The sequence below is a fragment of the Gossypium raimondii genome, chromosome 8, assembly GCF_025698545.1.
Source record: "Gossypium raimondii isolate GPD5lz chromosome 8, ASM2569854v1, whole genome shotgun sequence".
NCBI classification, from domain to species: domain Eukaryota; kingdom Viridiplantae; phylum Streptophyta; class Magnoliopsida; order Malvales; family Malvaceae; genus Gossypium; species Gossypium raimondii.
Genome location: NC_068572.1, coordinates 12,281,475 through 12,304,474, shown reverse-complemented (window position 1 = coordinate 12,304,474; position 23,000 = coordinate 12,281,475). Strand labels below are relative to the sequence as shown.

At 36.2% G+C, this 23,000-nt stretch overlaps 1 protein-coding gene across 1 annotated transcript; it reads left to right on the top strand.

Annotated features, from left to right (window-relative positions):
- Positions 1 to 19,146: 19,146 nt before the first annotated feature.
- On the top strand, positions 19,147 to 21,686 carry LOC105790833 (U1 small nuclear ribonucleoprotein A). Its single transcript, XM_012618614.2, has 5 exons — positions 19,147 to 19,343; positions 19,435 to 19,607; positions 19,959 to 20,052; positions 20,607 to 20,698; positions 21,202 to 21,686. Exons 1-5 carry the CDS (start codon positions 19,259 to 19,261, stop codon positions 21,487 to 21,489), a joined length of 732 nt encoding a protein of 243 aa, XP_012474068.1. The 5' UTR covers positions 19,147 to 19,258; the 3' UTR covers positions 21,490 to 21,686.
- The last annotated feature ends 1,314 nt before the right edge of the window (positions 21,687 to 23,000 follow it).

Here is a 23,000-nt window from a genome sequence, read left to right as displayed (position 1 = left end):
CAAGCTCCTAAGGCTCATTATATGCGGTTGGACTCTAAAGTAAAGGTGCCCGAACCAGCAGATTCCTCGATCTTTACCCATTATAGGCTCATATAGATCAAGTTCGATTCAGGGGAACACATTTTCCCTATGACTATACGGAGATGATAATCTCACGAAGGTAAAGATACCGATGTATTCCGAAAGTGATCCACTATCTTATACGGAAGTGAAAACCTCACGAAGGAATAGTTTCTCACTCCCACTTAAAAAGGTAAAATTATTCAACTCATGTAATGTACAATGCAAAATAATTTAAAGTACTTAAATCAATTAAGCATGAATGCAAGAGGATTTTTAAAACGAATTTCATTTTTTCGACTATAAGACAAAAATTAATCAACTTTGTGGCTCGACTCTCTTATTTTTTTTTTAAAAATTTCCCTAGCGGAGTCGCCAAGCTGTCGAAACCATTTTTTTATTTGTTGGAAAAAACAAATAAATTAGTTGTCGATGAAAATTTGGAGTCGCCACCAATCTTTTATTAAGGTGTGATTGGGTCACCTAAAAAACGACTTTGGTTTACGAATTTTAGAAAAACGGGTCCGAGAGTCGGTTACGTATGAGGAAGGATTAGCACCCTCATAACGCCCAAAAATTGGTACCTAGTTGATTAATTAATGTCTTAATGTCGAAAATTTGAAAAATATAATCCTTAGCAAAAACTTAAAAACGTTACGTATTAAGACCCTTATCATTTCAGAGAAAGAAAATGTCACACCCAATGCGTTAGGGCACGACATTCTAATTTCCTCCAAAATGAATTAGGCCAGAATACTCGTGTAATAAAAATTTAAAAGAATATCCATTTATTCAAGATTTAAGAAATCACGGCCCAATACGTTAGGGCACAATTTCTCCAAAATCCTAAACTTGGAATATTTCCTTTATTATTTTGTAGAAAAAATCTTCATTTCGAGAAATCAATGCATCACATCCAATACGTTAGGACACAACGTGTTGAATTCCCAATAATGAGTTCTTATTTTTTGATTAAAGAGAAATGCTCGATTGTTAGATTTAACGAAGAAAATCGGAACCCAATACGTTAGGGCTCAATTTCCTTGAAAATCCTAAATACAAGTATTATCTCAATTTTGAAAAGTTTGAAATCGAGTAAAAAATGATGTGATGCTACATTAATATACAATGCAATAATAAATATTACAATGGCATAGAAATGATACAAACAAATAAATAAACAAACAGATATACATAAAGGAGAAAAAGTTAATGACATGCAAATTATTAAATAAACGAGCAAGATAAAAAATTAATGAAAACATAAATAAAAAATAAACAAAAAATATAAAGAATAAAGGTACGTGACATATACATTAAAACTATGAAGAATACACATGAATTTATATATAAACTTTAGATTATAAAATTTATATAAACAAAATACATATTTGTGAAAATAAAGAAGAGTATGGAAATATATATATAAATTATAAAATATGTGTTAAAGTATAAGTAGATATTTAAGCATTTTGAAAATAAAAATATATATACGTGTTCATAAATATAAAAGAATATTTGTTATTTTTAGATATATATATATATATATATATATTAAAAATAATAAATACATTATCAAAAATAAATATGTGTATATATATAAATATAAAAAATGTTAGTTTTAAAAATATATAATAATAAATATGTACATAAAAATATACAAGTAAACAAAATAATTACATATGAAAATTATAAAAATAAAAATAATTACATTATTAAAATTAATTAATTTTAAGATAAATGTAAAAAAGGATTGAATTGAACTGCAAACAAAAAAATCTGGGGTAAATTCGTAAATAAATAAAGCCCAAAGGACTAAATTAAACGCGCGAATTACATAGTGGGGCTGGAAGGGAAATTTTCCCTTCTCCTCTGAAACGACACCGTTCAAAGGGGACTGAATTGAAATTTAAAATAAATTAAAGGGCCAATTTTTTTAAAAAAATAAAAAAACTAATGGTAGAATATTAAAAAGACGGAGGGGCTAAAAGCGCGATTTACCCCTCTGCATAAAAACATGCGGACCCTAAGGCAGATCGGGTCGGATTCGAGTTGGGTACTCAAAACGACGCCGTTTTGGGCGCCTGAAGGTTTCCCCAAAACTGTACCGTTTTGGTACCCTATAAAAGCCCCTAACTCTAAAAAAAATTCATTTCAAAACCGATTTAAAAAAAAACAAAAAAACCTTAAAAAAAACTCTCCCTTCCCCAGTCCGTCCGGCCTCCAGTCCTGTCATCGGCCGGTCACCGGCCATCGATCTTTGGCGACGGCACCGCCGTATGCGGTGGCCGGAAATGGGGAAACTTAACCTTTTGGCTCTCTCGACCCCTCCAAGCCTAGATCTAGGCTCAAAATCTTCAAAATAACAACAGAAAACGCGAAGAAATCCCGGAACCTTTCGGTTTTCGACCACCGATCCTCGGGGGTGGCTCCCTCAACCGTCCACGGCGGTTCAGACTCGAATAAAGGTAGCTTCTTTCCTTTTTTACTTGTTTTATTTATGTACGAATTAAAATAAAAAAATAATAGTATATTAGAATAAAACAAAATAAAAAAATGCAAATGTAAACCTTTCGATTGATTTTTTCTCTGTATTGTATTCTCTGTTTTGCTGTGAAAATAATCGTGCTTTTTTATTAATTTTTTTGGATCCCCCATTACAGTGTTACAATGGCTTTTTTATAGCCATAATAATATAAAAGATAAAGAAACAAATCTGTTATTTGATTCGAAATCTTTGATTTTGTTTCTTTTTCTGTTGTTTTCTTGCTGTGCAGGTATGGGGACGCGGCTCATGCGATGATTTCGGCTGCGGCGCTGACGATTTCTTCAGAAACCCTAAGGGTTTCCGAAATTATTTTTGGGCCCCTAGGATCTGTTAATTTTTGGGCCTCTGTATTTCGGGTTTGGGCTATATAGGCCCACTGTAACTTGGACTCTGTTTTCTATTTGTTTGATCTGTTTCTTTGGTATGGGCTCGGGCTAATTGAGTCTATTACAGCTGCCCCTCTTTGCTCGTTATTGTGTAACAAGAACGGAGCAAAGACTTTAAAAATGCCCAATTTTGCCCAGTCGTGTTGGACCTAGTACTTCAATCTACTTCTCTGCAACTTCAGGGAGATAAGACTTGTAGCTTCAGCTTGATCTGCTGCAACTTGAAAATGATGTTGATGCGATCTGTTCTACTTAGTCTGCTCCATTGCAACTTCAAGGAGATAGGATTATCGACTTTTAATCTGCTCCACTGCAACTTCAGGGAGATAAGATTTGCCATCTTTAGTCTGCCCCAGTGCAACTTCAGGAGGATAAGACTTGCTTACTTAGTCTGCTCCACTGCAACTTTAGGGAGATAAGACTAGATGCGATCTGCTCTTTGTAACTTCAGAGAGATAAGATCGAAGGATTTAATCCTCTCCACTGTAATTTCAAGGGGATAGGATTATCGGCTTTAGCCTGCTCCACTTCATCCTCAGGGAGATAAGGTTTGCCATCTTCAGTCTGCATCACTGCAACTTCAGGAGGATAAGACTTGCTTGCTTAGTCTACTCCACTGCAACTTCAGGGAGATAAGACTAGATGCGATCTGCTCTCTGTAACTTCAGAGAGATAAGATCGAAGGATTTAATCCGCTCCACTACAATTTCAAGGGGATAGGATTATCGGCTTTAACCTGCTCCACTTCATCCTCAGGGAGATAAGGTTTGCCATCTTCAGTCTGCACCACTACAACTTCAGGAGGATAAGACTTGCTTACTTAGTCTACTCCACTACAACTTCAGGGAGATAAGACTAGATGCGATCTGCTTTTTGAAATTTCAGAGAGATAAGATCCAAGGATTTAATTCGCTCCACTTCAACTTCAGGGAGATAGGATTATCGGCTTTAACCTGTTCCACTGCAACTTCAGGGAGATAAGGTTTGCCATCTTCAGTCTGCCCCACTATAACTTCAGGAGGATAAGACTTACTTACTTAGTCTGCTCCACTGCAACTTCAAGGAGATAAGACTAGATGCGATCTGCTCTCTGCAACTTCAGAGAGATAGGATCTGTGGTTTTAATCAGCTCCACTGCAACTTCAGGGAGATAGAATCATTGGTTTTCGATCTGTTCTCTAGGGAACATGACTGTAAAAATATATTCTATGAACTTAATTATGCCTGGTGATTAGGATGTTATGATCAAAATGAATTCAATGCTCCTAACTAGACATGTATGAATGACATTTGAATGAATGCAGAATGTCATTTTTCGAGAATTATTACTCAAGTTATTATTTAAAGTTTATTAAGATTTTGTCGCTGACGCCTTTTGCTTGGCTGACATTACCAAAGAAACACTCAATCATACTGCCATTCATTGTGAACTTCAAAGCTCAATCCACTAGGATGCAGAACTTGTACCATCCTCCTTCCACTGTAACCTAATGGTAGGAAAGTTTGACTCTTCTCAATCCTCTCCTATCGTAATTCAATGATGTAGATCATGATACTCTTTTACACCATTCCCCGGGTGTCCTACCAAATGCTCATGCATAAATGAAGGATTTTCTTTGCAGAGGGAACTTCCAAGACTTCTTGCCATCTCATTCGATATTTAGACAACCAACTCCGAAAAAAGCAATCTTAACTTAGACTTTCTCTTTTAAACTTGGTGTGTTCTAGACAATAGTCTTGTTTCAAGTTTAGAAATTCTCATAGTAATATGCAAAACTTCTTTTGTGAAAGTTTATTAATCCATCCATTATTATTCTAATGCGACATGCTTGCACAAAGATCAAGATACGGACTAAGAAATAAATTAATTCAAGGGATAACTCAAATAATAGAAAAGGAATTTATTGATAGCAAGTGTCTTGAAAAGAAAAAGTATTCAAGAACATCAAAGAATGAAGTATTTACAAGAAAAAAACAAACTCGGTACAAGTTATATGAAGACTAGGCGCCTTGGATATCACCGCTTGAACTTCTCCGTGCAAACCAAGAACCATTCTGAATTTAACATGTGTTTAGGGGATTTACAACACTTTGTCGATGCCCCCAAGACATCGTATATCCTTTCTTTGTTGACTTAAGTGTAGCAGGATCACCATATGCCCCAATTTGATAGTGTTTGAGCCGCCCTTTTCAGGTTTGCAACTCAAACCCCCTTTGGTCTCAAGACGCCCTTTTCGGGTTTTCGCATTGGCCTCTCTATTTTTTTATTTTTATTTTTATTTTTTTAGGGGTCAAAGCGCCCTTTGCGGGTTTTCACTTTGATTCCTCTTTTGCCCTCAAGTGAAATATTTCTTGACTGAATCAGAATTTACAGGATTCGGTAAGTTTTTACCATCCATTTCACTCAAAATCAAAGCACCTCCAGAAAAAAAAAACCTTTTTTACAACATAAGGTCCTTCCCAATTTGTCATCCATTTCCCTCTGACATCCTTTTGTAAAGGGAGGATCTTTTTCAAAACCAGGTCCCCCTCATGAAATTCTCTAGGACGAACCTTTTTGTTATAAGCTCGCATCATTCGTTTTTGGTACATTTGACCATGACGAATAGCTTTTAGTCTTTTTTCTTCTATCAGATTTAACTGATCATACCGAGATTGGATCCATTCAGCCTCATCCAACTTTAGCTCAGCCAATACCCGGAGAGAAGGAATCTCAACTTTAATGGGTAAAACTGCCTCCATTCCATAAACCAAAGAAAAAGGGGTTGCCTCAGTAGAAGTCCTGAAAGAGGTTCGGTAGGCAAGAAGAGCGAATGGTAACTTCCCATGCCAATCTTTGTAAGTTTCAGCCATTTTGGCCACAATTTTCTTGATATTTTTATTGGCCGCCTTCACTGCACTAGTCATTTTGGGGTGATACAGTGATGAATTATGGTGTCTAATGTTGAACTAACTGCAGACTTCCGCTATTGTGCTGTTATTCAGATTCAGCGGATTGTCAGATACGATTCTTTCAGGCATTCCATATCGACATATGATCTCTTTCTTCAAAAACTTACTGACTGCTGACTTCGTGACATTAGCATATGAGGCTGCTTCTACCCACTTAGTGAAATAGTCAATAACCACAAAAATGAAACAATGCCCATTAGAAGCCTTCGGTGATATTGGTCCAATGACGTCCATACCCTACATGGAGAAAGGCCATGGAGAAGTCATAACATGAAGGAGAGAAGGAGGCGCGTGTATTTTATCCCCATAAATCTGGCATTTATGGCATTTCTTGGCATGATTGATGCAATCTCTTTCCATGGTAGACCAGTAATATCTGAATCTCATAATCTGTCTAGCCATGGTGAATCCATTAGCGTACATTCCACAAACACCCTCATGGACTTCTTCTAAAATTTCCTTAGCCTCTACAGCATCCACGCACCTCAACAATACTCGATCCTTTCCCTTTTTATATAGGATTTCTCCATCTAAGACATAGTAAATAGCTAGTCTCCTCAATGCCCTCTTATCATTCTCCGTTGCCTGATTAGGATATTCATGATTCTTCACATATAGCAATATATCTTGCTACCAGGGACGATTATCATTCTCCACTTCTTCAATACTATAGCAGTGGGCCGGGATCTCATAAATACTAATTTGAATGGACTTCATGTCCTTTAATCTATTCACTTTAATCATGGAGGCTAAAGTGGCCAAAGTATCAGCCATCTGATTTTCTTCCCGTGGGAGATAACAGAATGTAATGTTGTCAAATTCTTCGATCAATTCCAGAACCAATCTTCGATAACAGATCAACTTTGGGTCTCTTGTCTCCCATTTCCCTCTTAGTTGGTATATTACCAAAGCTGAGTATACTTCTAGTGTTTTAATTTTTCCCGGATACCCATGATACAAGCTTCGTACTCAGCCATGTTATTAGTGCAATCAAAATCCAATTTACTGGTGACAGGATGATAATCTCCATTGGGAGATACCAAGACTGCCCCAATCCCATTGCCTAACGCATTCGATGCTCCGTCAAAGTTTAATTTCCAAGAATGATTTTCTTGGGGATTTTCTTCAGCATTTGCCACATACATCAAATCTTCATTCGGGAAATTAAAGTCCAGTGGCTCATAATCTTCTAAAGCTCTGCTAGCTAAGAAATCTGGTATCGCACTCCCTTTGATGGCCTTCTGGCTTACATATACTATATCAAACTCGGAAAACAAGATTTGCCATCTAGCCATTCTTCCTGTCAACGCCGTTGATTCCATCATACACTTTAAAGAGTCTAATTTTGAAATTAGCCAAGTTGTGTGATGAGTAAGTATTGCCTCAACCTCTTGGTTGTCCAAATCAATGCGCAGCATAGTTTTTCGATAGGTGAATATCTCATTTCACAATCAGTGAATTTCTTACTGATATAGTGTATTGTCTTTTCCTTCTTTCCAGTCGCGTCATGTTGACCCAGCACGCATCCCATGGAGTTATCGAACAGCATCAAATACAAAATCAATGGTCTATCTAGGCTAGGTGGTGACAGCACTGGAGTATTGGATAAGTATTGCTTTATCTTTTCAAAGGCTTTCTGGCATTCTTCATTCCAGACATCAGGATTATGTTTCTTCAAAAGGTGAAATATGGGATCACATTTCTCGGTCAACTGTGAAATGAACCGAGCAATGTAATTCAGTGTTCTTAAGAAACCTCGAACTTCTTTCTGAGTACGTGGTGGTGGTAAATCTCGTATTGCCTTGACTTCGTCTGAGTCAATCTTGATTCCTCTTCCACTGACTATGAAGCCCAATAACTTTCCTGACCTGGTTCTAAAAGTGCATTTCGTCTGATTGGGCTTGAGTTGAAACTTCCTTTGTCTTAAGAACAATTTTCTTAGGACCTGTACATGCTTCTCCTCTGTTCTGGATTTGGCGATCATATCATCAACATACGCCTCAATTTCTTTGTGCATCATATCATGAAACAAGGCTACCATGACTCTCTGATATGTTACTCTCGCATTCTTTAATCCGAATGGCATTACTTTATAGCAAAATGTTCCCTACAAAGTAATGAATGTAGTCGTTCTCATATCCTCCGGATGCATCTTTATCTGATTATATCCTGAGAACCCATCCATGAAAGAAAACAACGAATATCTCGCCGTATTATCGACCAGAATATCAATATGTGGCAATGGGAAATTGTCCTTTGGGCTTGCTTTGTTCAAATCTCTGTAATCCACGCACATTCGTACTTTTCCATCTTTTTTGGGAACTGGAACGATGTTGGCTACCCATTCAGAATATTTGACCTCCTATAAAAACCCAGCGTTAAACTGCTTCTTGACCTCCTCTTTTATTTTAAGCACAATATCAGGCCTCATTCTTCTGAGCTTCTGTTGAACTGGCCTGTAAACCTCCCTTATAGGTAAGCGATGCACTACAATGTAAGTACTCAATCCGGGCATATCCTGGTATAACCACGCGAAGACATCTTTGAATTCTTAGAGTAATTCAATGAGGTCTCGTATTGTCTTTGCGGAAACCTCAGTTCCAATTTTCACCTCTTTTCCTTCTTCCAAGCTCACAATTTCTATTGATTCTTTGTGAGGTAGGATTTGTTTTTCTTCTTGTTCTACCATCCTCAACAAATCCAGAGATAAACCACAATCTTCATCACCTTCAAAGTCATGCGATCCTTCTAAACACATGTTTCGTTCAAAAGGACACTCTAAGTTCGTCGCGGCGTCATTCACGTCGTTGATATATAGAGACCTAATATGGTTACAAAAGAGTGTATGAATTTATGTACAATTACTTGTGCAATGTGATTATAAATGAAAGAACATATTTACTTGTATGGAAAGAATGAAAGAATATTTGTTCAAAACAATTGCAAAGATGTTTTTTATTAAAATAATGATATTCAAACATAAGCCTATTTCACAAAAGAGTTCTTGTTATTTCTAGGCTAAAACAACAAGTTTGTTCTGAATATTACTCTGAGACAGTTCTAAAGACTTTAGGTATTTCTTCCGCAGTCCAATTGTCTAGAACACTCCCAGGCTCATAAGGACGAATGTCTAACCAGCTTATCTCTTCATTCACATGCTCATGAATGGCATTGATGTGCATATTTCCCAACGTCTCTTCAATACTTTCCTCAACCGGTATCTTTCTCTCAGCATGAATAACTCCTCTAGATACAAAGGTTTTGGATACTTGTGGAATTATCATTGGCTCCCATTTGGTTTCCTCCCCACTTAGACTCGCCCTTCTCCTTTCCTGTCTTTTTTCTAACTCCTTCTTTCTCTGTCCTCTGTCTGGCTTGTATCCTAAGCCAAAGTGATCTTGCTTTCCTTTCAGTACTGGAACCTCAATCCTCCCTTGAAGATATCACCCCAGCCCCTTTCCAGGTAAATCTCATTTTCCTACCAACAACTGCAAACCCATCTCTGTAGTTTTGGATAATTTAAGCACCAAAATTTTGCTTCCTTCAGGAACAAATGCCGCATTTACAAACTCCAAAGATTGAAATGAACATTCTACTGACTCATCATTAGTCTCCACGTACGGCATCTCATTGGATACAGCTGCTATTATATCATCTTCGGTGTTTATTGTCACTAGCCGACCTTCTGACACTAACTTCAGCTTCTGATGTAATGATGATGGTACTGCCCCCGCCGAATGTATCCATGGTCTTTCTAATAAATAATTGTAGGAAGGTTTGATATCCATCACAATAAAATCTACCTCATAAACTGTTGAGCCAATCAACAGGGGTATCTCGATTCTTCCCATGACATTTCTTTCTGTACCGTCAAACGCCCTCATCATATCTTGGCATGTTTTCATGTGCGAACCGCCTATGGGAAGCCTATTAAGTGTGAATAATGGCAACACGTTCAAAGCTGATCCATTGTCAATCAACACTTCTGACAAAATATGCCCCTTGCATCGTGCAGTGATATGCAAAGCCTTAGTAAATCCCACGCCCCCAGGAGGTATTTCATCATCATTGAAGAATATAAAATTATCAGCACTGATATTATTGACCAACTGATCTAACTTGCTGACAGAAATATCATTGGCCACATAGGTCTCATTTAGTATCCTCGTCAACGCACTTCAGTGTACTTTTAAATTCAAGAGCAAGGTTAGTACGGATATGCGAACCGGTTGTTTATGCAACTGTTCGACAACATTATACTCGTTGTGCTTCAAGAATTTAAGGAATTCAACGGCTTCTTCCTCTTTCACTGGCTTGTTGATAGACAAAACAGGCTTAGTAATTTTCCCCTCTTGTTCCACTATTATGGCCCTTCCTTTCACATGTTCTGGATCAGCACTCACATCCTAGTCCTTTGTAGTCTCCATTCCAGGGACAGTTGTATTGCACTCATAGTTCCAAGGAACCTTCCTACTATCTTGGTAAGAAAAGGTTGCAGGTTTTTTTATTATGATCCTTGGCATTACTGGCGCTCTCACTTCATCATTCCTTGGTCGCGAGATGATGACCACAGGCTGAGTTACTCTTGGAACCTTTGTGGATTCAGATGTGCAAATGCTCCCCTCCTCCTTAGCTTATTCATAAAACTCCATTTCCTTTTTATCCATCAGGCCTTGAACCAAGGCTCTGAATTCTGTGCATTCTTGAATATTATGTCCCTCATCATAATGGAACTCATAGTAGTTTTCTACCTCTTCAAAGCTTCTTTTTGAATTCAATACAAGCAACCCTCTTTCTACCATATTCTTCCAGATCCATCTCAAAGGAATCTTTACTTCTGCAATATCTTCTTTGATTTTCCTACCCATGTTACCTCCTATCATGTTCACTCCATTTTCATTATGATTAGGTAACAGATTCTCTATACTGGGCGAATCATCCACTTTAACAACACCCATGTTTATGAGTCTTTCTACCAGCTTCTTGAACGCCATACAATGTTCTATAGAATGCACCACGATTCCTGTGTGATAATCGCATTGTACGTTTGCATCATACCACTTGGGGTACGGAGGCTGCAGAGGTTTCAAGTGGTAAGGGGAAACCACGTGTGCATTGAATAGATTCTGATATAATTCTCTACACGACATCAGAATCAGTGTAAATTGAAGCTTCTCCGTATTTTGCCTTGTGTCGGATCCTCGTTTTGATGATCCTTATTGGTTAACAGCCACTTTTCCCGGTTGATTCACCGTAATCGTTTTTGAATATGAACTTGTATTGTTGACCTCATTTTCTTTCTTCTTCAAGGCCGACCTTCTGCTACTTTCTCCAGCATCTATCTTCCCGCTTCTGATAGTATTTTCTATCATTTCGCCATTCATAACTATGTCAGAAAAGCTTTTAGTAGCACTTCCTAACATATGTGTAATAAATGGGGCCTTCAATGTGTTAACGAAAAGCATCGTCATCTCTTTTTCTAGAAGAGATGGCTGAACCTGTACGGCAACCTCCCTCTATCTCTGTGCGTATTGCCTAAAACTTTCACTGGGTTTCTTTTTCATATTCTGCAGAGTGATCCTATCAGGTACCATGTCAGTCACATGGCTGTACTGCTTTATGAACGCCTGTGCTAGATCTCTCCATGAATTAATCTGGGTACGGTTCAATTGATTGTACCACTTGGATGTTGCCCCTATGAGGCTATCCTTGAAGCAATGTATCAGGAGTTGGTCATTATTGACATAACCAGTCATTCGTCTGTAAAACATGGTAATATGAGCTTCGGGGCTACTAGTTTCGTTGTACTTCTCAAACTCTGGCATTTTAAACTTGTAAGGGAGTACTAAATCCGGAACCAGGCTCAATTCTTTAGCATCCATCCCATAGTAGCTCTCCGCATATTCCATCGCTCTAAATTTCTCTTCCAGCCATTTGTACTTTTCCTCTAACTGTTTTGGCAACTCATCATTCATTTTCTCCTTTCCAGTCGTCTCATCAAAATTAGGGATAGCAGGATTAACAAGGTTGGCTCCGGGGTTAGAGCCTGATCTTGCCTGAAGATTCATTAGCGTTGCAGCGTCGCCCTGAAATTGCTGAGGATTAATGGTAACAGAGGACCTACGCGGGTATATCTCAACTTGCTGAGAGGTAAAGTCTGGAGGATAGACAGGTCCCTCATTGTCTTTTTCTTTAACATTGAGCACAGAGCCTTTTCCTTTATCAGTTCCCTTGTTCAACCATTGAGCTAACTAAGCCATCATACTCCCTTGAGATTCCATCATTTTGTCTATCATTTTTTGCTGCTCATTCATTTGCTGTTGAAGTTGCTCCTGCATTTCTTTTTGGAACTGTTCTAGCTTTTCCATCCTTTGATCCATGTCCCTAGTTTTTAATCGAGTACCGTAGCGGTGTTTAGTAGGCTGGTTGGTTTCCAGATTAACTGAGGAGTGATTTAAATTAATTAGAATCTTTTAATATTTTTAAATGCATATGAGTAATGCAATGCATGAAATGAATGCAAAAAAGGCGTTAATTTTGATTCAATTCCATTTAAGAAAACTTTACTAGAAATTAAATTTCTTTACATAAAGTGAATTACAAATAAGACTTTGCCCTAGTACCCAGAACTCTAATCTTTCTAAGTAACAAAGCTAATTCTTGCCCCCCGATCCGATTCTAATTCATACTTCACACTCAAAGATGTCATCAGATCGCTAAAGTCTGTATGTGATCGGCTACTTCTTGAATCTGGACCACAGCTTCTTCCATAAGATGATCTCTGTTCCTAACTTGACTCTGAAAGTAGCGGAGCTATTCATTATTACACTTTCATTTGCTTTCAAGTGCTTGATCTGGATCTCACCATTTTGCAGCTCTGTTTCTAGCTCTTCGATTCTTTTCTTCATTTCTTCAATCTTGCTCAAGCTTGCTTTCAACTCTATTACAGAATTTCGATTTTGATACTGACGAAGAGATCCCTCCAACACGATCACCCTATCCTTTAACTCGCCCTTTTCCTTTTGGCTTTCTGACAAACTCTTTCTAAAGCCTCGTTTCACCTCTGCATCTCTTGGAATTTCTGTTCCCATCTATCGGCTTTGTCCTTTTCTTCTCGAATTTCTGCTCGCCACTGTTCTGACGTTTTTCCCAGCCTGGCAGTTCTCATTGACAGACGTAACTTTTTATAATCCGTCTTCAGACTACCTAGCTCTTCCTCAGCCTTGTTTTTTTCTTTCCTTAATTTCTCAGTTTCGAGCTTCTGAACGTCTATGTCCAATCTCAAGTTCGTCTTTTCTTCCTTCATTTGCTCTATCTTTTCTAAATCTGCATTTCTTCTCTCAAATCTTGTCTTATGATTTCCAACTCAGAAGAGATAACTCACAAATGCTCCCCTTCATTCGACGAGTCTGTTTCCACGCGCTAGACATCTCTTGAATCTTCTTTCTATAACCATAATCTTTGTACGAAAAATTCACAATCAGCTATCCCTTGGGTCGCAGGTATAAATTGTCTTGACCTATACTGTCTCAGCACCAATAATGGGGCATATCCAATAGCTCCCCAAATCCCAAGTAATGGAACCAATTCAAAATTACCACACCTATACAGGATCTCATCTGGAAGCAACCAAGGAGCTCTCCACTCAACGTCTTCCTCCTAAAGATTTTGAAGAATTGCCATCCACTTCTCCTCCGAAATGTCGTCTCTCCTCGGCGTAGCTACTATCTCCTTTAGTGGTGAATAATTTTCAGAGAAAACACGATACGAAACCTTATCCACATTCCAAAAGTGACTGTGAAACCATACAAGTAGAAGTTGTGCACATCCAATAAATCTGCCCTCACCTGTTTTTCGGCATGCACTTAATGACCTGAAGGTTTCTGCCAAAATTGTCGGAATCGATGTAACTTTCTTATCAAGCCGGTCAAATAAATTGGTGACTGCTTCATCCACATGCCCCAATGCCTTGGGGAAGACAACCAAGCCATTTATACTTAAAGCAAAGACATCTAACCTTTTCCTCACGTCTAGGTGCGTTAGAATTGCATCTTTCAAACTTCTCTAAGGAACGCATTTACTATCCCCCTTTTACTTAATGCAAAGAACCCACTGCTCACTCATCCCTGTTATACCCATCAGCTTCTTTGAAAAGGTTGGCACATTTACTGCTCTCGAGTAAACCCTGTCCACTTAAAACTTTGAACATCAGAGTTAAGCCACATATTCTTCTATCGTAGGCACCAAATCGACCTTCCCAAACTTGAAGCAGCTGTAAGCAGGATTCCAAAACTGGGCGAGGGCTCGAAACAAATGCTTGTCTACCTTCACATCAAGCAAATAAGGCAAATCCCTATAATTATCATAAAATAACTGTCTAACCTCATTATTCCACCGATCCCAAATTTCCCTAAACTCTTGCAAGTTGTTTTGAGTTACATTGATACGAGTAAAATCCCATAATTTTGATACATACTTGTCAGCCAAACTATCGCATTTCTCTCGTTGTATAGCCTCAGACCAAATTCGAACAGCCGCATTGTCCTCCACTTTATCAAGAAACCCTTTTTCCATGATAAGCTTTCTATCTAGCAACTGAATATGAACTGACGCATTTTATGAAGAAATGAAATGCCATGTCATGCAATCAAAATAAAACACAAAAGTCAGTATCAAATATGAGCATATAATCAAGGAAGAGTAAAACGTCTATTGGGACATCTACTAGGGTTTAGTGTGGTTCTACCTAAGGCAAGCTCCTAAGGCTCATTATATGCGGTTAGACTCTAAAGTAAAGGTGCCCGAACCAGCAGATTCCTCGATCTTCACCCATTATAGGCTCATATAGATCAAGTTCGGTTCAGGGGAACACATTTTCCTTATGACTATACGGAGATGATAATCTCACGAAGGTAAAGATACTGATGTATTCCGAAAGTGATCCACTATCTTATACGGAAGTGAAAACCTCACGAAGGAATAGTTTCTCACTCCCACTTAAAAAGGTAAAATTATTCAACTCATGTAATGTACAATACAAAATAATTTAAAGTACTTAAATCAATTAAGCATGAATGCAAGAGGATTTTTAAAACGAATTTCATTTTTTCGACTATAAGACAAAAATTAATCAAATTTGTGGCTCGACTCTCTTATTTTTTTAAAAAAAATTTCCCTAGCGGAGTCGCCAAGCTGTCGAAACCATTTTTTTATTTGTTGGAAAAAAATAAATAAATTAGTTGTCGATGAAAATTTGGAGTCGCCACCAATCTTTTATTAAGGTGTGATTGGGTCACCTAAAAAACGACTTTGGTCTACGAATTTTAGAAAAACGGGTCCGAGAGTCGGTTACGTATGAGGAAGGATTAGCACCCTCATAACGCCCAAAAATTGGTACCTAGTTGATTAATTAATGTCTTAATGTCGAAAATTTGAAAAATATAATCCTTAGCAAAAACTTAAAAACGTTACGTATTAAGACCCTTATCATTTCAGAGAAAGAAAATGTCACACCCAATGCGTTAGGGCACGACATTCTAATTTCCTCCAAAATGAATTAGGCCAGAATACTCGTGTAATAAAAATTTAAAAGAATATTCATTTATTCAAGATTTAAGAAATCACGACCCAATACGTTAGGGCACAATTTCTCCAAAATCCTAAACTTGGAATATTTCCTTTATTTTTTTGTAGAAAAAATCTTCATTTCGAGAAATTAATGCGTCACATCCAATATGTTAGGACACAACGTGTTGAATTCCCAATAATGAGTTCTTATTTTTTGATTAAAGAGAAATGCTCGATTGTTAGATTTAACGAAGAAAATCGGAACCCAATACGTTAGGGCTCAATTTCCTTGAAAATCCTAAATACAAGCATTATCTCAATTTTGAAAAGTTTGAAATCGAGTAAAAAATTGATGTGATGCTACATTAATATACAATGCAATAATAAATATTACAATGGCATAGAAATGATACGAACAAATAAATAAACAAACAGATATACATAAAGGAGAAAAAGTTAATGACATGCAAATTATTAAATAAACGAGCAAGATAAAAAATTAATGAAAACATAAATAAAAATAAACAAAAAATTTAAAGAATAAAAGTACGTGACATATACATTAAAACTATGAAGAATACACATGAATTTATATATAAACTTTAGATTATAAAATTTATATAAACAAAATACATATTTGTGAAAATAAAGAAGAGTATGGAAATATATATATAAATTATAAAATATGTGTTAAAGTATAAGTAGATATTTAAGCATTTTTGAAAATAAAAAAATATATACGTGTTCATAAATATAAAAGAATATTTGTTATTTTTAGAATATATATATATATATATTAAAAATAATAAATACATTATCAAAAATAAATATGTGTATATATATAAATATAAAAAAATGTTAGTTTTAAAAAATATAATAATAAATATGTACATAAAATATACATGTAAAAAAATAATTACATATGAAAATTATAAAATAATTACATTATTAAAATTAATTAATTTTAAGATAAATGTAAAAAAGGATTGAATTGAACTGCAAACAAAAAATCTGGGGTAAATCCGTAAATAAATAAAGCCCAAAAGACTAAATTAAACGCGCGAATTACATAGAGGGGCTAGAAGGGAAATTTTCCCTTCTCCTCTGAAACGACGCCGTTCAAAGGGGACTGAGTTGAAATTTAAAATAAATTAAAGGGCCAATTTTTTAAAAAAAAAAACTAATGGTAGAATATTAAAAAGACGGAGGGGCTAAAAGCGCGATTTACCCCTCCGCATAAAAACACACGGACCCTAAGACGGATCGGGTCGGGTACTCAAAACTACGCCGTTTTGGGCGTCTGAGGGTTTCCTCAAAATGGTACCGTTTTGGTACCCTATAAAAGCCCCTAACTCTAAAAAAAATTCATTTCAAAACCGATTTAAAAAAAAACAAAAAAAACCTTAAAAAAACTCTCCCTTCCCCAGTCCGTCCGGCCTCCAGTCCGGTCATCGGCCGGTCACCGGCCATCGATCTTCGGCAACGGCACCGCCGTATGCGGTGGCCGGAAAAGGGGAAACTTACCCTTTTGGCTCCCTCGACCCCTCCAAGCCTAGATCTAGGCTCAAAATCTTCAAAATAACAACAGAAAACGCGAATAAATCCCGAAACCTTTCGGTTTTCGACCACCGATCCTCGGGGGTGGCTCCCTCAACCGTCCACAGCGGTTCAGACTCGAATAAAGGTAGCTTCTTTCCTTTTTTACTTGTTTTATTTATGTACAAATTAAAATAAAAAATAACAGTAGATTAGAATAAAACAAAATAAAAAAAAATGCAAATGTAAACCTTTCGATTGATTTTTGCTTTGTATTGTATTCTTTGTTTTGCTGTGAAAATAATCGTGCTTTTTTATTGATTTTTTTGGATCCCCCATTACAGTGTTACAATGGCTTTTTTATAGCCATAATAATATAAAAGATAAAGAAACAAATCTGTTATTTGATTCGAAATCTTTGATTTTGTTTCCTTTTCTGTTGTTTTCTTGCTGTGCAGGTACGGGGACGCGGCTCATGCGATGATTTCAGCTGCGGTGCTGACGATTTCTTCAGAAACCCTAAGGGTTTCGGAAATTGTTTTTGGGCCCCTAGGATCTGTTAATTTTTGGGCCTCTGTATTTCAGGTTTGGGCCATATAGGGCCACTGTGACTTGGACTCTATTTTCTATTTGTTTGATCTGTTTATTTGGTTTGGGCTCGGGCTAATTGGGCCTATTACACACGTCAATGCGTTTTTGTGTTTTTCGGTCTATATCTGTTATTAATTTTAAAAAATGTCTCATTTTTGTAAATAATTTCGGAAATGAGCCTTTACTGGGACTAAACCCACTTATTAAAGTTTCAAATAAAAATAAAAAATTATGTCAGTTCAAATGGTAAATGAAAATATATGTATAGTGTCTGTAGTTTAAATATCATTATGGATAATTTTTATTGATTTATATAAAAAGACGAAAACACTCTTACAATCATATAATTTACTTTGCAAATAAAATAGTTTTTTAGATAATTCCCTAACTAAATTAAATTTTATTAATGAAGGACACCAACTCAATAAAAAAAAGAGTATGAAAAGAAAATCGAAATGCATTTGATAAAATGAATGTTTCCACGCTACTCTACTTTGCCTTACCCAAATTTAATCCATTTATATCAAAATCTAAAAACACTTAATAGAGATTGCAATTGAATGACGTATATCCAAATTTATCTTTATTTTTATTGATATCCACTACCTTTATAATCCTTGTATTAATATATCAAATGTTATATCATATTATAAGTTAAGCATGATCCAATATTCATTAGACCAAGGCATTCAACTTATTTAGCAGCTAATCAGAGAACACTTGACCTAACAACTACCTATCAACATTTGGTACTCTTGCCTAGATGTATCCCGAACATTCCAGATTTTAGGACCAACAAACTTACGTATATAAACACGAGTTTGATGGAGAAACTTCTCAACTTTTATCTTATTTCTAAATTTATATTTTATTGATACTTGAATACAATTATAAGCATCTTAATTAACATCAGAGTTAATTAGTTATTAATTTGAAAAAATATTACTTTACATTAATTACATAAAGTAAAACTATATTATACGTGGCATAGATTTAAAATACTTTAATTATCATTTGAAAATTCTTCATCGTGGTGTTTAATGTATTTTAGTTATACTCAATAATTTAAATAAAACGTTACTTTTAACGAATTAATACAAATAATAACATACTATTTTTAAAAATAATTAAATATTGGAATAAAAAATCATTTAGCTTGAAAGCAAAAAAAATAAAGCTTTTGACTTGATAATGAATTGATGTAAAACCTATGAAATTACTCAAAAAAAAAATTGACATTCCAGACTTATTCGTACAGAGATGTGTGGATCCTAATTTGGGATGAGACTTGGACATGCTTATTATGTTGGTATCTTAATCTTAGAGATTAGTAGATAACTTCATTCTCGTATCAATCATTTTAATGGTTACTGTCAAAGCGAACCCTGCCCAAACACCCAAAGACCATGGCCATTGGCCCATAAGATACCTAATCCAGGAAAACTGATCCATCTCAGCCCAATCTTATCTCAACCTTTCCGGATCTTCCCTATCAACTCTTCTGCAACCGATTAGGTCAGTTTGACCCTAAAAGAAAACCCGAGTTAAACCCCCGTTTTGCTCGTCTCACTCATTCATTGCTGCTTGTTTGTGGTTAGAGCTTGAGCCTGGGGGAAACATGGCGGAGATTAGTCAGGATGAAGAAATTCCTCCCAATATGACATTATACATCAACAATCTCAACGAGAAGATCAAAATCGACCGTACTTATTTCAATTCTCTATTCAAATTAAAATGGATTTACATTGATTTTTTCTTTTTACTTTTTTTTTTTCCCTTGAATGATGTTTGCAGAGTTGAAGAAATCGTTGCACGCTGTCTTTTCACAATTTGGGAAGATATTGGATGTGTTAGCATTTAAAACTCTGAAACATAAAGGTCAAGCTTGGGTTATTTTCGAGGATGTTAACTCCGCTACCAATGCTCTTAGGCGAATGCAGGGCTTTCCTTTTTACGACAAGGAAATGGTAGACGCAATCTTTTTTTTTTTTTCCGAATTTTTTCTACCTCTGCATATTCGACAATTTTGTTTCTTCTGGGTTTTCAATTGATTTCTTTGTTCAGATTCTTCTTTTATATTTGACTATATTGGTTTATTAGCCTTTTGTTGTTAGTGGAAAATGCATCAAATGACCGGGTTTCTTTTACTATGTCGAAATTTAAAAAAAAAAAAATCAGAAGTATATGAAGTATTTATGGACACCTAAGTGGATTTTCTTTGTATTCCGGTGATTCATGTTAACTGTGTTCTCTGCTTCCATAAAGCATTAAAACCTTTGCTACTGTGAATAATGTATGTAATGTGCAATTATTTGCAGAGAATACAATATGCAAAGACTAAATCTGACATAATAGCAAAAGCAGATGGCACTTTTGTCCCCCGAGAGAAGCGAAAGAGGCATGACGAAAAGGGTACTTTCCTCTTTTTCTTTCATCTTTGGTTAGAAACGTTCACAATTGAGCAAGTAATATCGGTGTTGTTGTATGCCATTGTCTATGTATGTGCATGCAATTAGTATTGCTACAAATGTTGTTAATAATAGATTCTTTACTTCTACATGGATTTATAGCCTTGAGTTTTTTAGACCTGCCTTCTAATTTTGCATGGCTTACTATTGAGATGTTGCTGATCAATTTGACATGCCCATTTAGATGCATTATAAATTGCCTTAATGTCAAAGTAAATCTCCCTCCTTCAGCTCCTTCCTCTGCTGGTTGTTATTTTCTTTTGCCCCACCAATTAAGTCATTAGTTTTGCTGGCATTGTTACCTTTGGTGCACATTAAGGTGTTGATGGGGAAGCAAAACTCAGCACTGAAATGCATTGTTTTTTTCAGATTAAGCCTGTTTATACCCCCTATTTCTTTAACTTGTTGGTAGTTCTGATCTGTGACATACAGTTTTAACTTTTTGTGTAGTGCTCTTTCTTTCACTTCAGTAGAGATTTGTATCTTGTCTAAATGTAGGAGGGAAAAAACGGAAAGAACAACTTGATCCTAATCAAGCTGCAGCAGGTTTGAATCCATCTTATGCGGGTGCTTACGGTGCAACACCTCCTGTAAGTTATATGAAATATAGTACCTTAGCATGTGATTTATAATGTTTTTGCTCAATCTATGCTATCCAGTTGAAATTAAACTTGCTTAATATTGCAACCATATCCTTGATATGTATTGCTCAGAAGGTTATATTTTTTAGCCTTTAGCAACATTTATAACTTTAGAGCTGCTAAAATTCAGTTGTTGCAAACTTCATGCTGGTCGAAAGGGTTGGAGAGAGTTGTTTTTATATGATCTACATGGTACTTTTTTTTATGCTTTATGGTGTTGAAGTTGCATATTTGTTTGCTCTCATGGATATTGAATGCTAATTGAACCTGGCCATTCAGTATTATGAGACTCGTGGTGGCCAACTTGGATGTTTGAGATTGGATACTATAGAATTTTAATTGAATGAAAAATGGTCCTTTACTTGATGGCTTTCCTTAGACAATAATATCATTACATAATTCTCCTGAAGAAGAAGGTTGAACATTTATATGTTCCTCACCATTTGCTGCAGCTATCACAAATACCCTACCTGGGTGCTAGACCTATAGTCCCAGAAGCACCTGCACCACCAAATAACATTCTATTTGTTCAGAATCTTCCTCATGATGCAACTGCGATGATGCTGCAAATGCTCTTCAACCAATACCCTGGTTTGAAGGACGTTCGAATGGTGGAAGCAAAACCAGGTATTGCCTTTGTGGAGTATGAAAACGAGATGCAATCAACAGTTGCAATGCAGGCACTACAAGGTTTCAAGATACAGCAAAACCAGATGCTGATTACTTATGCAAAGAAGTAGATTGAAAGACCAAAAGAGTTCTTTCCCGTTCCTACCCACACGGCAACTAGACCTTGTGTGTGGGTGGTAGATTAGCTGAAATCAAATCTAATAGCTGTTTTGTGATATATTCTTTTTTAACTAGATCTTCAGAGCTGTGTTGTAGATTATAGTCCAAATGTTTATTGATGCTTTTCTATTTATTAACTGTTAGTTCATCTTCTAAGGTATGGTAGGTTTGGGGTTTCTTCACTGTGGGGATTCAGTGGTTAACCAGATTTCCCCCCTTAGTGAAATTTGGACCCAAATGCGAACCCACGGTGCAATTGGGCCAAAAGGTGCCCAACAAACCGGAGTTCCAGTAAAATCTAAATGGGGTTTCTTTATCATAAGGTTTTGTGGGCCTACTCCATATAATAGGGAAGCATAGCAGTTTCAACCTAGCGAGCCCCCCTTCTGTCTATGAAAGAAAGCAGTCTTTTCTCTTACTATGAACTATTTCATTAAAATACGAAGAATTAATTGCATCCTCAGATTATAAATTTTGATTTTCAAACTTTAAAATATTGAAGTTATATGTTTTTTGGTTTTTTAATGTGTCCACTGGAATGAGAATGAGTCTAATGATTATTTTTTTGCGTTCTATAGGTCTATTAATAAAATCTTTCTATTACTAAAATTGTTAATTTAATTGTTAAATGAGATGTTAAAATTTATGTGGTATAATTTAAAATGAAAAAATTAAAGAAAATTTACACTATGTTTAGTTAGGTGTAATGGCATAGTCATTACAGTCCTATTCCGTGGGTCCTACTTATGCATGTGTTTGGTTGAGTGTTACGGGCTTATTACATTACGTTTGTATTCCTGCTTTGGTAGTGTTTTCTATTCCCTTCCAAAAGGTCAGTTCAGCTCCGTTTAACCCTCCTGATTGTCATCTGCCCAGTTTTACCCTCCCAATACAAGAGCCATCTCCAGCCTCTACCTCCCAACATCAAACAGAAGCTCCCGATTTCTATTCCTGTTTCACTTTCATTTCTATTCCTGTTTCATTTCTTGCTTCCGATTGTTTTGTCGACCAAAAACAGATTGTCTTCTTCAAATGCAGTGAGTAGGGAAGTCTCTTGACATTGTCTGTCAATTATCTCCAAATGCAGTGAATCCCAAGTATCTCCAAATAAACCCTCAAGAAAACCTTTCCAATTCAATCAAGGTAAACATTGTCTGCCCTAACATTCTTTCAACATGTTTTCCCTTTTATGTTTTTTATGACGAAAGATTCAACATTTCTAGAAATTGAATCATGCATTCACCTTTAACATGAGGTTTTAGAAAGTTTAAGACTTGTGATTCATCGAATTATCTTTCTCGAATTGATTTTTCCTTGCTAATTATTCAAGGGTTTTCCATTTGCAAATTTATATTGGTGTTTTTTTTTTCAGGCATTAGAATGCTTGGTAAGACTAGCATCTGTAAGACGTTCTTTATTTGTAAATGATGCTGCCCGGTCCAAGTTTTTGGCTCATTTAATG

Coding starts and splice junctions, on each gene's coding strand:
- LOC105790833 (XM_012618614.2), top strand. CDS start 19,259: ATGGCGGAGATTAGTCAGGATGAAGAAATTCCTCCCAATATGACATTA. Junction 19,608..19,958: donor CTTTTTACGACAAGGAAATG/GTAGACGCAATC, acceptor AATTATTTGCAG/AGAATACAATATGCAAAGAC. Junction 20,699..21,201: donor CTTACGGTGCAACACCTCCT/GTAAGTTATATG, acceptor CATTTGCTGCAG/CTATCACAAATACCCTACCT.